At 39.6% G+C, this 18,068-nt stretch overlaps 1 protein-coding gene across 4 annotated transcripts in view; it reads right to left on the bottom strand.

Annotated features, from left to right (window-relative positions):
- Positions 1-18,068, bottom strand: part of slc12a7b (solute carrier family 12 member 7b) — a 168,319-nt gene that overhangs the window by 24,416 nt on the left and 125,835 nt on the right. For all 4 annotated transcript variants that reach the window (XM_088919322.1, XM_088919324.1, XM_088919326.1 and 1 more), the window contains exons 9-17: positions 16,279-16,446; positions 14,187-14,285; positions 13,774-13,831; positions 12,421-12,595; positions 11,945-12,063; positions 11,439-11,537; positions 9,667-9,786; positions 8,458-8,562; positions 6,976-7,144 (exon numbers count right to left, since the gene is read on the bottom strand). In XM_088919322.1, the coding sequence (XP_088775448.1) occupies positions 6,976-7,144; positions 8,458-8,562; positions 9,667-9,786; positions 11,439-11,537; positions 11,945-12,063; positions 12,421-12,595; positions 13,774-13,831; positions 14,187-14,285; positions 16,279-16,446 (1,112 nt within the window). The remainder of the gene's footprint in view (positions 1-6,975; positions 7,145-8,457; positions 8,563-9,666; positions 9,787-11,438; positions 11,538-11,944; positions 12,064-12,420; positions 12,596-13,773; positions 13,832-14,186; positions 14,286-16,278; positions 16,447-18,068) is intronic.

The raw sequence follows: 18,068 nt of genomic DNA, 5'->3' as shown, positions 1-18,068 counted from the left end.
CAGTGGGCTGCCAATTGTGAGTTACAGGATGATATGACTGCTGGAATTTGCATTTTGATTACAACTGACTAATACAGTGTCTATTATTTTACCCATTATTTAAATGTATATTCACTACAATACTGTATTAATGAACAGAGTGCTTTGCAGTAGGTTACCAAATAGCCTCATGTTTCCATAACCACACAGAGATGATTTTTGATAGTAAAATTTCCAGTGCTCTGCTATACTTATACATACCCCATGAGTATTTGTTTTTTAACTATTTCTCTCTGGACAGATGCTGGTTAATTATCAGAATGTTCCTATAGAAGGTTAATCAGAAGGCCCCATCACAGACACAAAGAAAACCAATACATTCATAGGACCAGCACAGTAAACTGATTCCTCTTGCAAAAGTTACCTAAGTACAGTATATGGAAACAGTATTAACCTTGAACATTCTTTGAAATACATTAAAAGTTATTTTTTAAGAGAAACATTTCTATTGTAGAAAATAGTTGCAATTCTATGACAAAGACCGCTCATTTTTTCTCAGATGGGTCAAAGTTCCAGGTCCTCAGTTTTCACAAGGACCATCCGCAATCACACAGTGATATGGCATGGGCCAATATAGCAGGCTCTCTCAGCCACCTGCAAATAATCAGCCAGGCATTTAACCCCTACTTGCCACTGCATCAGCTCTGTTATTCAAGCTACCCCAAGTATTCCTGAAAAGCTTGTGTATTACCTACCCAGCAGCCATATCACTCTGCAACTCACAACTGGCAACCCACTGAAGCTAAGCAGGTATGAGCCTGGTCAGTACCTGGATAGGAGACCTCCTGGGAAAAACTAAGGTTGCTGCTGGAAGAGGTGTTAGTGGGGCCAGCAGGGGGTGGTCACTCTGTGGTCCATGTGGGTCCTGATGCCCTAGTATAGTGATGGGGACACTATACTTTAAACAGGCACTGTCCTTTGGATGAGATGTAAAACTGAGGTCCTGACTCTCTGTGGTCATTAAAAATCCCAGGGTGTCTCTCGAAAAGAGTAGGGGTGTATCCCCGGCGTCCTGGCCAAATTTCCCAATGGCCCTTACCAATCATGGTCTCCAAATAATCCTCATCTATAAATTGGCTTCATTACTCCTCCCCACTGATAGCTGATGTGTGGTGAGTGTTCTGGTGCACTATGGCTGCCGTTGCATCATCGACGTGGATGCTGCACATCAGTGGTGGTGTAGGGGAGTCCCCACTACTTGTAAAGCGCTTTGAGTGGAGTGTCCAGAAAAGCGCTATATAAGTGTAAGCAATTATTATTATTATTATTACTTTCCTGAATCAATTTAGCCATTAAAAATTCCCTTTTATTCCTTTGCATACTGATTGCACAAGTCCTACAGTTCTCTCCCTCAGCACCTGTACAGTGGTATCGCTGTGCCTCCAGACTTTCACCTGCTTCTCCATTATGACTGTCAGCATAACCTTGGCCCCCCCTTCGTCTCCCCACACCTACACCTCTCCACCAGCCCTCATGCATTTCCATAGCAAAGCCGCCATTTTCATCATTCCTGCGTCTCGCCGATCGATCCTTTTCTTCCTCAGCCAGCCACTGCCTATTCTGTGGAGTTTGTTTACAGTACCACAGTACGTCCCACAGTAAAAACAGTGACTTGCATAAAGTGTTAATTCCATCAATGATGATGATGATGTTATCCGGTCAGTCAGATCCGACTCTCAGTGATTCTATAGGCCATCTCTCGCCACGCTTTCCGGTCTTGGACTTTCAGCTGTTCTATGCCTAAGCCAGTGTCTGTTTTGATGGAGTCGAGCCACCGCGTTCTTTGGCGGCCTCGTCTTCTTGTTCCACTGACCATTCCAAGCATCATTGCTTTCTCCAATGAATCTGATCGCATCACGTGACCAAAATAAGTGAACCGGAGTCTGGTGATCTTTCCCTCAAGCGAAATTTCTGGCTTGATGCGCTCCAGAACCTCTTTATTAGTAACCTTTGCTGTCCATGGTATCCGTAACAGTCTTCTCCAGCACCATAGCTCGAAAGCATCCATCCTCTTTCGGTCAGCTTTTTTCAGGGTCCAGCTTTCACACCCATACATTGATATGGGGAACACAATAGCATGGACCATTTTGCATTTGGTTGTGAGGCTGATGTCTTTGCTCTTCCAGATTTGGTGCATGCTCAGCATCGCACTACGGCCTAACGCAGTTCATCGCCTGATTTCAGGGCCGCAGTCTCCAGTTCGGTCGATTATGGATCCCAGGAAGCAGAAAACCTTGACGCATTCGATCTCTTCACTATTGATGGTTATTTTGACTGCTCCATTTCCTGCTGTTGTCATGATCTTCGTCTTTTTGATGTTGAGGTGGAGACCCATCTTTTCACTTTCCTTTTTGATTCTTAAAATGAGGTATTTCAGGCCATCTTCTGTTTCTGCCAGTAATGTTGTATCATCAGCATAGCGGAGATTATTAATATTTCTGCCTCCAATCTTCACACCGATTTCCGATTCTTCCAGATCTAATTTCCTCATGATCATTTCTGCGTAAAGATTGAAAAGAAAAGGGGACAGAATACAGCCTTGTCGCACACCTATCTCGATTTTGAACCATTCGGTGTCTCCGTGTTGTGTTCGAACAGTTGCTTCTTGATCTTTATAAAAGGATCTTATCAGCTGGATCAAGTGTGCTGACACACCCAGTTCTTGCAGGGCCTTCCATAGCTTATCGTGTTCGATGCAGTCGAATGCCTTACTGTAGTCGATGAAGCAAATGTAGATGTTTTTCTGATGTTCATGACATTTCTCCATAATCCACCGCAGATTTGTGATATGGTCACGGGTACCACGACCTCGTTTGAAGCCAGCTTGCGAGTCAGGTAGTTCTGCTTCAATGATTGGGTGCAGACGCTGCTGTATGATCTTCAGAAGGACTTTGCTCGCATGAGGAATCAGGGCTATTGTACGGTAGTTACAACAGTCCCTTGCGTCACCTTTCTTAGGCAGTGGGATGAATACTGATCTCTTCCATTCCTTTGGCCACCTGCTGGTTTCCCAGATCTTCTGGCAGATCGCTTTGATAGCCACTGGTGGAACAGGCCTCAACATTTCTGCTGGGATGCAGTCAATACCAGGTGCCTTGTTGTTTGGTAACTGCTTCAGCGCCCATACGACTTCCTCATCCAGGATAGCTGGCTCCATTTCCACTGGGTCGTCGTGGGGTGGCTCAGGGTCGCTAGTGCTTGCATACAACTCTTCCGTGTATTCTCTCCATCTGCTTTTACTGGCCAGTCAGGACCTTCCCGTTCTTGTCTTTGATTGCTCCTTTGCGGGCAGTGAAAGAAGTTCGAATTTTCTTGACCTGTGCAAAGAGATTTCTGGTGTGACCTTTTTCGACAGTCCTCCTCCATTTGCTTGCATCGCTGATCCCAGTATGCTTCTTTGTCCTTCCTTGCTGCCTTTTGAAATTCCGCATTTAGCCTCCTAGCTTCGTCTCGGTCCCCAACGGCTTTGGCCGCTCTTCTTTGATCGGCGATTTTGATGGTTTCTGCCGACAGCCACTTGCTCCTTTTCTCTAATTTTTTGTATGGTATATGTTCCTGTGCTGTTTTGTTAATCGTGGATTGGAATTCCTGCCACAATTCGTCCGGCTGTTTGTCTTCATTGCCAAGCAGTTCGAATCTGTTCTTCACTGCGACTGCGTATGAAACAGGTACCTTGGAGACATCAAAATGCTTTGATGGAGTATTCTTTTTGATGTTGCAGAATTTCACCTTGATGGTGGCTACAAGCAGTTCGTGGTCAGAACCGCAGTCAGCACCAGGGAAAGTTTTGATGGCGAGGACTGAACTTTTCCAGCGTTGACTGCAAAGAATGTAATCTATCTGATTGCGATGCTGTCATTCACTTTCTGTCTGGCAAATAGCGGGGTGGCTGTAACTGGTATAATCCCAGGGTTGAGGCTGTATGCAGACTGCGTGGTGCCTCAGGGCTACTACTATGTCTTGATTGCCAGACTCAGGTGTGCTGTTTTCTCACCTCTTCTCTTTTGTAACCTATCCCTCCTTTTCAGCCGGTCTTTTCCACATCCCGTGTCATCAATCCCTACTGTTTGTTTATTGATGGTACCCACATAAATGACATGTATACAATGCACTAATTAGATGAAAGATTAAAACTAGAGCACCTTCATTATTAAAGCTGTGGAGATGCAAGAAATGCTTATGGTACTCCATGCTTTCAGCTGGAAGAAAAAGATCTAGATCTGATCTGGTACTTCAGTACTTCTTACTGCATATGACAAGCAAACCAGGTAAAGAAACAGAATGTGGATGTATTATGAGTTGAAAAACTACATCAAATGAGAAGTGCCATATGAATCACATTAGTGCAAAACAGCATTTTCTTTTTTACATTGTAGCTAGTGAACAAATTAAATAAAAAGCTAAGCAAGAATAAACCATATAACCATAAGAATAAACCATTCAGTTGGCATATTAGGAAATCAGTCATTTCAATTCTTGGCTAAAGATTGATGTGTAAGAAGTTACTATTTTAAAATGAAAAAGTTGGTCGAACAGGCTATGCACGCTGCTTTTCAGCTTTGTAATAGAAATATAATGTGATTTTTGGTCATATCTTATTTTAAAAATGTTAGTGAGTCTATAAAATGCATTTTGTGTACTGTTCATTTCACAGTACATAATAGTTATCAGAGAATAATGTTCTTTAAATGTTCTTTAATTGAAGTGAAGTCGCTGGAGACACAACCGAAGCACAGGTCTCTTCCTTTGTTGGTATTGGCAGGGGCGCCTCTACTGAATACATAATATAATATTTCTTTGAAACTTTGAAAAAAAGTTGCTTTGAAAAAAAAGAATAAAAAACATATAAAATACATAATTATTAACAGTGACAAAATAGATTTTATTATTAAGAAAGATTTATGTCACCATAGATTATTATTTAACCTTTATTGCACAATTATTTTAGTATTTGATATTTGACCTCTCTGGGGATCAATACATTTTAGATTGTGCAACAAAGACTTGTGCTTTTTGATAGAATCTAAGAAAGTATTTGATAGAAATATTTATTTGTGTGAAATATATCATTACAGTCAAAATTTTGTGAACTGGATTGATTTAAAAGTGGGTACCTAGAAAGTCTAGTGTAAAGTCTTTGTGTAAAGGAATACATCCAGTTCTTTGTTAAAAGCACTTTCCCTTAGCTTCCATTTGTGTCTTCTGGTTCTACTTTAACTGCTGCTTTTGAAGAAGTTCATAAGATTGGCTTTGTTAATCCCTTTGAGGATTTGTACTAAATACCCACTACTCTTTGAGTAAATGACTTTCCTATTCCCTGCATTTATCCCACAGAATTTTGTGTAACTGGATCAAATCTCTTTTCAATTTAATTTGTTCTGAACTGAAAAGTTTTCCTTCTTGACATCTCTGTATATGAAAGTTCCCTGAGACCAGCAATGTTTTTTATTTCTCGTTTGATCTCTTTCTAAGGCTAGAATATCTTTTCTGTGCTATGGTGACCAAAACAAATTAAACATCTATTCCTTAAGTAAATCCTGCACTTCCTTCAACATTTCATAAGTTTATATTTGTATTACTTTATTCATGTGTGCTACTGATCTGTTTAAATTGCCATTAATTCTCTATTGATTAGATGTTCATCCTATCCACTAGTTGATCTGTCTCGTTCTTTCATAGACTGCATTCCAAAAATTATAAACCTTTCACTTTAGACTTTACCTGTACAGTAACACAATTTATCTCAAAGTATACCACATTATATATTATTATATTAATGTTTCTCTCACCTGTTTTCCTCCCTATTTAATGAATGTTTGAAATCAATAAATGCATTCCATGTTCCTGTACAATTATTCTAAGTCTTGGACCTGTCAGTTGGTTTTTGATGCAACTTTGCCATTAATCACAGGTGTTAACTGGTGCCTGCAAATGATCTGCTTGCTTGTTTAAATCTGTAGCTGAAAACATTACTGAAATCGACTTCAATTTGAAGAGCTTAAAGCAATTTCTCAACTCAACTCATTAAGTGACTTCCCAAATTGCTTGCTTACTTCAGCTTACGATGAACAGACACTGGAAATGACAATGACAAGCGCATACAACCACAGTGAGTGGGTATTTTCCTGGCCAAGTCCAAGTCCAATTAGTCACATTTTAGCAAACACATCTGAATGAGGGCAGCTCTGAAACTCAAATACAATTTGCATTTAACAGATGCCGAGTTGAGTAACAGACTGAGTAAGTAGCAATTGTTAGTCATATTTCAGTTTTAGCTATTGGCATCCCTGATTAAAAAACACTCAAAATATTTTTCAGCAATTATAAACATGTTTTTAATTGTTTTTGGTGGAATTAACTAAATTACAATTAATCCTATTAAACTTTTAGAATTAAATAAGTAAATTAATAAAATTATCAATTTTGTTTAATAATTTGTAGCTATCTTAATTGTAGTTTTTAAGTTTTAAACAAAATATTTTCCCCTTTACATTTTAATGATCTCATCAAAATAAATCAACCTGAAGCAGATTTACAGATTTACACACATTTGTTTTTCCATTTAATATAATATATACATTTTAATTCTTACAGCTTCTTATGCTTGAAAAACTGCAAGTGATGTAAACAAAGTGGGCAACTCTGCTGACCCAGTTGATAGACATCCCGAATCACTGAACAAAAAGCAGAAAATTCCAGAAGAAAACCGTATGTGTAATCCATCATGGGAAGTTGAATTTTTGTTAGGAATGCCTGGAGAAAAGTCTGTTTGTTTGCTTTGCCACAATTCTATATCTGTTTTGAAAATGTACAGAAACACTACATGTCCATGCATGGATGTGATGATCATTTAAAATCCAAATGCTGATCACTGCCTCTGGAGGTATAGTTCGTACACAGAGACAAATGAGTACAACAACATTGATTCTCTGTTACCTGGTCAGCTCTCTTTGCCTCAGGCTTCTTTGCTAGATATGATCCCTCGAGAACAGAGGCAACAATGGTTAGTCCCTTCCCTGCCTTCAGCTGGGTGGTAAAGGAGAGCAGGCGTGGGTGTTTCACACTGTGATCCAAGTCCAAGTTCAGTAGCACCAAAAGCTGGGGTCTGGAAGTGATACACAAAAAGAAACCATAGCTCAGAAAAGTCAAAGGTAAAGACTCTGGAAACAACATCTAAACTCTTTACTGTTTACAGGTGCTCATGTTACAAATTCCATTTTGTTACGAAAATTACTTACACCTTTCATCATACTTTCATCAGCACCCATGCCTCTAATACTTTTTACAGCATGTTCAAAGAATTATTTTTCTCTCTTTTGTACCTTCCACATTGCTCAGCCCAAATGTACGGCTGAACATGTGTGAAATCCGAGAGTGTCAACCTGTGCATCTCCTGAGGCATTCCTGATATCTTTCATAGAATCTGACAATACCGAGCAATAGATTTCCATATAAAACCAATTCTGTCAGAATTCTGCCAAATATAGTGTTAGGGAAACATAGCAGGTGGGAACTTGTTATCCTCTATAATGTGCTTTAATAGGAATAGGTAATACAAATACAAAGTCATTTGTGCCTTATTATGAGTCCACCCATCTAACAAAGTTTCAATCATCACTGAAGTTTAGAACCGCAAATCATTACAGTAAAAATTAAATACAGCAAAGGTTGTTAAGGCCAATGAAACATATACAAAAATGTAGTGCCTGACTGGGTCCAGGATTTTTAAAACAGTTTATCTCTTTGAAAATGACACATAAGCTTAATATAATCTTGAAATAAAAAATTTAATGAACAAAAAAAGAATTTGCTGTTCAGCATTCAATATGGCTAAGACCGATCCTTTGACTAACCAGGAATATGTTTTGGGATGCACATGGTTGAAAACATATTAGAATGAGTTTGAATAGTCGGATATTTAAATCACACTTTATTTTAAAGGTTGCAAATTCAGATGTATGCTTTTAATCCTTCAGGTGTAAGGAAGTATTATCAGAATTATCGAAGATACAATTTTTATTATTGAACTGGAAAAGTCTATGTTTTTAAATAAGTCTAGGGCAAAAAAAATGGCCACTGAGACATCTCATCAACAACCTGCAAATATCTACAGAATATTCCATTCATTCCATTCATGTGAGTACTTACTATGTTAGTAGGAGCTAGGTAGGAAAATAATGAACCAAATATTGGATGTGTAAAAGATCTTTTTCAAAGATAAACTAGATTTGATTCCATTATCAACAAATCTTGACTACTTTGAAATGGTAAACAACAGATTATGATAAGTCTTGCCAATGATTTCTACATTCCTTGGCACCACAGAGTGGTCAAGTCTGAACATGCGAGGTCCCTCAACGGCACCATCAGCACACACACTTGCGTACAGTGGGATGGTAATTTTCCACTCTGACATACCTCCAGTTTTTGGTGTGAGGTGGCGCCTCCTCCAGCTTGATGAGGGCATAGCGTGCTGCATTGAGGGACAAACCTCTAATCCCATCTCCCCATTCCTTTTCAGCTCTGGATAGACACAAATGCAGCACATCAGACCTTATGATTAAACACTGTAATGGTTTTTGACCAAAAAAGATTGAAAGATGACCAGAAATTTAAAGATAAATGTAGCCTTTATATGGCATGTGTACACAGTTTCACCCATTCATCCATTTTCTAAATGCTTAATCTAATTCAGGGTTGCTGGGGAGCCGGAGCCTATCCGAGTAACCAACGGGCACAAGGCAGGATACACCCTAGACAGGATGCCATTTCAACACAGGACACACAAACATGCACACATGCATACCAGTCTCCCCAGAAAGCAAATTAACCTACCAGTCAAATAGTTTTGGACAGTGGGAGGAAACCAGAGCATCCAGAGGAAACCCACATAAACACAAGAAGTACATACACTCAGAAACCACACCAGGTCCAGAACTGAACCCAAAGCCTCAGTCTTTGGACAAGGCAGCAATGCTGACCACTGTGACACCGTGCTGCCCAAAACTGGGCAAAATACTGGAGCAAAGCTATCATTGTGTCACCATGGTGTCAATTCAAGTGCTTGTTAGATTTGTTTTTCTTGTTTTTAGATTTTATGGCACAGGATCTGTTAAACTGCTCAAGCTGTGATCTCAGAGTTGCAAAATGTGAGGGGAACAGGTGAGGTTTCCCAGTAGAGCATGTGAACTGAAAGGACATGCTATTTTTTTTATTCAATAATTTATTTACGTAAGAGGTACACCATAATAGAAAAAAGGAAGGTATGCTCTCTCTAAATTTTAAGACTGACTCACATTCTCACAGTCTATTTATAACATCAACTTGAAACTATAACTAGGTAAAACCTGCTATAAATGAGTATGGTCTGCAGCATTCAAAATACACTCATCTAAATCTCAAGAAGGTAGCTACATAGCATGCGTAGGCTGCAAAAAAACAAGAAAAGGTTCATTTCACATTGAAAGGGAAAGAAATGAATGAAAGTGGAACGAAAAGAAACACACCTGAAGAAGTCTCCACGGTCGAAACGTTGTGTTTCTTTTCTTTACCCTTCAGCAAGGAATGAACCTTTACCTGTTCCTTCACATCTAAAGTTGCCCAGTGAGATGGCTGTATTTGTCTTACCCTCGATATTCAATATATTTGTATATGCAGCCAGCAATCATCATGGCCATAAGTGCGTAATACCAGGAGCAAATGAACATCAGAGCGAGGCACAGGCTCATCCCTAGGAAAGACAGGGTCCTGCAGTGACAGGCAGACACACATAGACTGTTACTGGCGCACAACACAGAATCACAAAAAGCTATTAATTTATTTATTCATTGATTTAAAGAAACTTAGTATTCCTTTTAAATATTTTCTCATCATTGATTTATCCTAACTGACTCAGTTTACTAAAGCAACCATAATCCTGACACAGGGCAGGTAATGGCTGCATACTCCATGTGTAATATGCATCAAGCTGCAAACTGAAAAGAGCCCTTTGATGACTGAACAACTGGAAGGCTTGCATCTGAAAGAGCATGTTGATTACTTTTGTTTTTTAAATATTTTTTTCCATAAGAGCTCATGATGTTGTATTGTATGTTTTTCCTTAAAATGTGCAAAACTGTATTATTATGCTAATGTATCATAGTCCACATCCAATCATATTTACAGTATACCAACAAAAAAAGACAAATTGACTTCAGAAAAGCATTTGACTCAATTTGGCATGAAAGAATGTTTAGGTAGTAAAGTCTACTAGCATTACTTGCACTATTAGAAATTACCTTACATTACAATCAATGTATTTTGAGAACAAGTAAGTAATGACAATCTGAAACTAAATAACTTCACACTGAAGAACAACAAACAAACACCTAGCCATACATTGGTCTGTGGATCAGATCATCAGGGAGTTTTGATCTGACAGTGAAGGCGATGTAGGAGAGGGCATGAAAGGATTTCTACACTATGGTGGTTTTACAGAAGGTGGTTCTACAATATCAACATTTGCAAAAATATAGCACCAGCTATTTCAAAGTATAATCCAACACATTGTATCATAAGCCAGTGAAGTTTGGGGTCTAATCGCAGGCCAGAAGTACAAAAATGGAACAAACACTTCATTAAAGCACTACACACCATGTTTGGTACAAACATTCTCCGTGTGGAGGGAAAAACACTGAACAATGTGTTCAGGGTTGAATTAGGCCCATGGCCACTGCTAATCAAATAACCTACTGGTTAACCTAAACAGATGTGAGTAATAAAATATTGGTTAAATCTAAAAAGCAATGACCAGAAATCCTTCATCACAAGGCCCTGCTGAGCCAAGAGCTGAGACCAGGGAAAATCTCCCTCAGCCACTGAACCTGAAGCTTACTACTCTGAACCATACTGACCTTAGCCAGTCCCAGAAGCCACTGCCACAACACCACAAATGACAGTCAAGCAAATCAAAGCACAAGCCACCTAAGATCAGATCACTTTATTAGCCATATACAATTTCTTGCATTAGGAATTTGTCTTTTTGCATACCCCAGCTTGCTCTCCATGAGACAGACAGACAGGGAGAGAGCCTGCGGTCAGAGCACAGGGTCAGCCATTGTACAGCATAGCTGCAGTAGCTGGGGTTAAAGGCCTTGCTCAGGGGCCCAAAGGAATAGGATTCCTCTGCTGGATATGGGATTTGAACCAGCAACCTTCTAGCCACAAGCACTGATTCTTAGCCACAGAACCACCACTCCACCCATTTCTGCCCATCGCCGCACATAACACTACCCTACACATTAGGATGCACACAAACACAATACAACTGGAGTGCTCAAATCTGGATACTCTACCGATCAGTTCTTCTAAAAAACAGCAGTAAAGTTTTGGAAGGACCAGAGTAGAACAGCGTGAGTTACCAGTGGTAGAATTTGAAACGAGGCCTCCAGTTGGGGGTTCGCAACAGAGTCTGTACGGCACAGGCCAGGTTGACAAACAAGTAGCACATCAGGAAGAACCTGAGCAGAATATAAAAAAATGTATTAGTTCAGAACAAGCTGAGGCGTCCAGGCAGCTGCTGGAAAGAGCTGAAACAATATGTTATGTTTCATCTCTTATTACAGAGCCTTTACACAACACCAAACTGGTAACGGTTAGTCATGGACTTCCTTAAGACTATATAGAATCTCAGTTTACTCATTACCCAAGTATGTATTATATGGCATTTATTACATGGTAATTTTTCCCTTTTAAAAGACAGCAGACCTGCATCTGAAGCTATCCAGGTCTCTCAAAATTGTTGGGTAAAATGGTCTACACCTGTAATATGCTGTGTGATGTTTGTAATTTGTGAATATTCTTGATTCTTGATAGACAGCGCTGCACAATAAGACAGCTGGAGTATGGGTACTACCTGTATACTTACATTGAGAGAATCGGAGCCACGCTGTCCAAGGATGCAATAAGAATTCCTATTTCACAGATGCCTGCAGTGAGCAGTAAAGCCCAGGTTGGCTCACCGTTTGCTTTTCCATGACCAAAAACCTATGAAAGAAGATAGAAATTTTCTGAATATTCAAGAATAATTTATATGTAATGTTAAGTTCTGGGGTGAAACTCACGTTACCCTATATTGATTTCATATAAGAGTGCTGTAAAATAACACATGATCTGATTACTTTAAGGTAATTTAGAGGACTGTGACTGCAGATTACAGTAGTATACAGTATTTTGTAGCTAAAAACATTTTTCTGGCCAATGAAGCCAAAGAGACAATGAAGAATTTCAGCTCGCTCATTTCCTGAGTAGTACAGTAATTATATGGTGCAGTAGTTTTGGTCTGCTGTGTCCAGATATACAGAAGACTAGAGGATGCAGAATCCAGACAGACAGGTCTCTCACCTGTAGAAAAGGCACAATTCCATCTCTTGCTATGGCCTGCAAAAGCCGTGGGGCTCCTGTGAGACTCTGTAATCCAGCTCCACAGGTGGAAAAAAAAGAGCCAATAACAATGACCCAGGGAGAAGGCCAGGATAATGTACCAATCACCAGATTCCCACTTACTGAGTCTCCAAACCTGCAGCAGAAATAAAAACACTACAATTAAAGAGCCTCCACCTGACATCTCAACAAGAGGAAACCAGACCTCTTGTATACACGAACAATGCAGTGCTGAGACACTTCAGCAACATCAGATGGTTCCGTTACTGAGGAATACAATTTACATTCTACCACCTGCAGAACTCAGGCTGTATCCTGGCACTGTCTAGGTAAGAAGGTTTGGGGAGCCTAAATATCATTTATAAAATGTGCAGCAGCAAATATAGTTAATTTTCAAAATATTGAAGCAGACCTTTAAGTATTAAAAGCATAATTAAGAAAAACATTTTTATCTATCTCTTGATTTCTGAGTATATTTTACATCAAGCACAGTGTTTCTGATCTACATAACTTTATATATTTAATACATATGAAAAGCTTGGGGGCAACAATCTGAAATAAGCAACCTTCTAAGCTAGAAATAAGCTTCTAAGCTTATTAACAACATTAATTACAAGTTAATCAACACCAATAATAATAATAATAATTGTTTACACTTATATAGCACTTTTCTGGACACTCCACTTAAAGTGCTTTACAGGTAATGGGGACTCCCCTCCACTACAACCAATGTGCAGCATCCACCTGCATGATGCGACGGCAGCCATAGTGCACCAGAACGTTCACCACACATCAGTTATCAGTGGGGAGGAGAGCAGAGTAATCTAGCCAATTCATAGAGGGGATTATTAGGAGGCCATGATTGGTAAGGGCCAATGGGAAATTTTTGCCAGGATGCCGGGGGTTACACCCCTACTCTTTTCGAGAAATGCCCTGGGATTTTTAATGACCACAGAGAGTCAGGACCTCAGTTTTACGTCTCATCTGAAGGACAACGCCTGTTTACAGTATAGTGCCCCCATCACTATACTTGGGCATTGGGATCCACATGGACCGCAGGGTGAGCACCCCCTGCTGGCCCCACTATCACCTCTTCCAGCAGCAACCTTAGTTTTTCCCAGGAGGTCTCCCATCCGGGTACTGACCAGGCTCACACCTGCTTAGCTTCAGTGGGTTGTCAGTTGTGAGTTGCAGGGTGATATGGCAGCTGGCAATGCAGTCTTCTTATGAAATACTTCTATTTCCTTTTACTCTCCTAAGCAATACAAATCAGCTAGCAAATATCCACTGACAAAAACATAAAACAGCTCTTACTTGTCTCTTAAGACCACACCTTCAATGCAGGCACCAAACAGCAGCACACATGAAATGTTTGTGTTTTTATTAAGGTAAATAGCACATTCGTGTTGCAGGTGGAATACCGTACATTATTTTTATCAGTGTCACAGTATGACACACACTTAATATCAGTATCACAATAATTGTCCAGATCATAATATACAGAATATCAGCGTCTGACTTTCAACAAATCTTAATTTATTCATAAATATGTTTAGTTGCTCATACGCTATCCACCATTTTATATTTATCAAGTTCACTAATATACAATGGTGCATTTCTGATTGATATTAATGGTAATATCTTTTTTGTCAAGGTGTCAAGGTGTGGGTGACACAGCCCTTTATAAAATGTTCTTTGTTAATTCAATTTAACAAATAGAAGGATACAAATGAAGGAGGTAGTTGCTATAGCCATAATAGTGCCAATCGGGATAGACTTCTGAGCATCACGCAGATCTCCGGACCTGTTTGATCCAGCCATTATTCCTATTAGAAAGAAAGTAGATTAAGAAACACATATTTAATCTGTAAAATAAGTTTGGTTTGGGGTTGAAAAAAGACAAAACTTTCACCCACGACTGCCAAATACTTCCAATTGGCTTCTCTTAGAAGAGGCTTTCCCCATGCAGGAAGGTTTTATTTCATTTGGGCTTAAATTAATATTGCAGGACTGAAGCGGAAAGCCTTTTCCACTTTTCTTGAAACTACCTACAGTATGTTTCTTAATTTTGTAAGACCTTGAAGGACAAACATGTAATACATAAAGCATCTCTTTTTCGGCATTTGGAACATTTTTGTCCAAAGACGACATTGTCTTTACAAGAAGAGTTAAGGCTTTTTTGTTCTTTCCTTTTTACCTTTTGAATTCTTTAATCATAATGATAAACTTTATCTTATATAGCGCCTTTAAAGGTGGCTTCTCAAAGCGCTTAAGCTATATGTTTAGCTCAGCAGTCAAAGCCACAGCCACAGTTGTGTAAGACGTGTAACACAAAACCTAAAGAACACCCCCTTTATGAATAGGGAATAAGCACTTCAGTACAGACCTCTTTCTGCCTTTTCTCTTAGTGTCTGAATCATCCCATGAGTCAAAACAGAAAGCTCACTGTACCGAGAGCTGTTGTTAATATGGTGTGACAGGCAGCCTTAATAATCATCTGAGGGGACCAATCTTACAGTCCCAACAGCGACAGCGGAGCTTCTCCCTTTTTAGATATGCTTCTTATTGGTATGTGTATTAAGTACACCATTAAATACTATGGTGTGTGCATAGCTGAGAGCCCCAGAGCGACAGAGTGATTGAACGAGTGCACCTAATACCAGTGCCGACAGCCGACAGCCGACAGCTGAGGGGCTGACAGTGGGAAACGGAGATAATGACTGACCAAACAAAGAACCGGTTAGAAGGTTAGAACCGTTGAAAGAACCTACTGAAGTGCCAATAGCTGAAAACAGAAACTGAAAAAGTTTATTTTTTCTGTTACATTCTTTAATTTTTGTGATGCGAAAAGAGGGCTGATTTGCTGTTACAACATAACAGCGGAAATGTTATTGTAACAGTGCTATATTTAGCCTTTTCTTTGTTTGTAACTGTTTGTTTTCATTTGACTATTATTTGTGTTTGATTTACCGTATTATTTACAGATCTTACTTTAAAAAAAGAACATACAAGTCTACTTTATTGTACATGAAGCAAACTGACAGAGGAGGATCTACCCTGTCCTTAGCCCTCAAGTTAAGATCTTCTCCTTTTGTACTTCTGCTCAGTTCTTTTAAAAAGCCCATCATGTAATTGCACAGTGCTAGTCAGGTATAGGGATAGTCAAGTGAGAACCATTAGACGAGGACAAAGCCAAATTTACTGAAGGTAATGATGAAAAGCAGAAAACAATAAAAAAGGCAAATCCTATCTGGGAAAGTAGCGCTTCCACAAGTACAGTGATTATCAAAAGTATTCACCCCCTTGGATGTTTTTCATATTTTATTGTCATAGTGTGATTTGTCTCCTACTGATCGACATAAAACACTTCATAACGTCAAAGTGAAAAAAAACTCTACAGATCTTCCCATATTAATTATAAATATAAAACAGAAAATAACCGATTGTATAAGTATTCAATCTCTTTGCTATGACGCACCTAAATTGGCTATGGTGTAACCAATGGTCTTTAATTAAAAATTAGAAGGACACAATTACAAAATTATTACTATGATTACATAAACATATGAATAGAAAACCATGAAGTGTAAAGGTAGCTAGAAAACATTCTCAGCCTTTTCATTTACAATATATCCAAGTACAGTATATTCACATCTCAAACAGATAGCAGAGAGTCACAAGTCTTTTTAAATCTCTTTTGAAAGACACAAGGAGATTAGTCTTTAGTGTTGCACTTGCTTGAAATGCTTTTAAATGATGTGAATAGACCAGAGCTTGTCTAAACCCTGGCACTAGGAGACATGTAAAACACATTCTTACCTGTCACTGAAGGAAAGTAGATCCCAACCAGGAGAGTGAAAAATGTAGCAATATCATTTGACACATAAGGCAAATTAGCATTACTAGAAACGTCCACTGTAGGAACAGAGGGCTGGTTCTTCTTCTCAACAAGCATGGTCTGGGGCCCATAATCGCTCCACAGGTTATCTAGGAACAGTCAAATAAAAAAGGCCATTATTGTGTTTTTCATTGGTTGGTCACTGGCTTTAAAGGAAACATAGTCATCACTCAGAACTAAATAAACTAAATAACTCATGTAATTTACAAACAGAGGAACTGTTGGGGAACTCAACAGAGGTTGCAGTAACATCCAGCAGTTCAGCTTCATTGTGTCATGCATACATCTCATGTCCTAGTTGTTTGCAACAAATTTTACATGTTAATAAAGAATTCAATTAGCTTGGTTCACACATTTTAATAGACTTCCATGGAGTTCTGAAACAACATTATTCGCCCTAAAACAGCAAAGTGGTCAGAATAAAAATCCTGGAAAATAATGGGGTTCTTGAGTGGTTCAACCTGTAGGGGTTTTGTGCATGTACTGGGACAATTATTAATTGTAGCAGTAAATCACAAAATGAAAACTGACCTTGCGGAACAACTCAGCAATGCACACACACGGATACTAATACACGAGAATACATTTATTAATACATAAAATGTGCGTATAAACATAACAGATCTTATAGTGAGGGTTAGCAGAATACAAAGTGTATATTTTCAGTCACAAAGAGTTACAAATACCAAGAGATGCATACATTCAGTATACCATTCATTTATACCGTTTCGTTAATGAGCTTTGATTACAACTTCTACACTAGATACTCAAAGGCAAGTACATCACTCATAGGAATTAAATTGACATCAACTGGGATTGAGGTATTCTCGAGCTGCAATGTGTTGTGTTGAATACTCATCCAATCTACGTGGATTCAGATCTCCAGCGGACACAAAGAAACAGTGACAGGCTGTTGCTGCGTCCAATCGGCATCATCTGGCTTGGTGCCAGACTGTCCTGGTGCGGCTGGAGGTGTGGGAGAAGGAGTGAGAGATTCCTGCTGCGGCGTGCTGGCAGTGACTCTCTGAAAAAAGGCTAGTTAGTCCTGGCTAAACTAGCAGAGTTTTTGCACATGAAAAGTGACTGCGGGTCCGAGCAAGTCACACTCTTTAGATGGGAAGAAGACCGGTTCGTTCCTGATGTAGCACTAGTGCTGAATACTAAGACTCAGCTGTCGACAGTTCTGACCATAGTTCACTCGTTGATCAGGCGGGTTACTGGCAGTTCACGAGGCTGCTGGGCTAACCTCAGGTGGATCCTTTGGTTACGTGCAGGAGACCCCCGGTCTCGACTCTTAGAACAAAGTAAAGTCCTGGCAATTAGACACACTGGCCGTCACGTGATTGTCCAAGCTGAGTCTGAGAATATCCTGGAGGGGCTTATTCTGGGCCCTGTGCTGCCTCTTTTATCTGAAGGAACTACGGTCGTTCATTGGTTGAAAGTTCCACGGGCATTCGAGACCCATGTGGGGTTATCCCGCTCTACCAGTTCCTGATTGGCTGATCAAGGTGGAGGATGAGTAGCAGTGATCTCTGACCTTAGGGTTGTAAACACCTTGGGATGAGACTCTCCCTTGGAATCTCCTAGACAGAAAGGAGCCAGAGATGACCATTCATTAGGGTGGCTGGAGAATCTCAGCCCTGGGAGTTGTTCCTTATCAGGAAACTCTATCAGACAAGAAAACACCTTAAATCTGAATGACATGGAATGG

The sequence above is a fragment of the Atractosteus spatula genome, chromosome 6 (assembly GCF_055471065.1).
Source record: "Atractosteus spatula isolate fAtrSpa1 chromosome 6, fAtrSpa1.hap1, whole genome shotgun sequence".
Classification (NCBI taxonomy): domain Eukaryota; kingdom Metazoa; phylum Chordata; class Actinopteri; order Semionotiformes; family Lepisosteidae; genus Atractosteus; species Atractosteus spatula.
The sequence above is the reverse complement of the archived record's forward strand: the minus strand, read 5'-3'. Positions and strand labels throughout refer to the sequence as shown.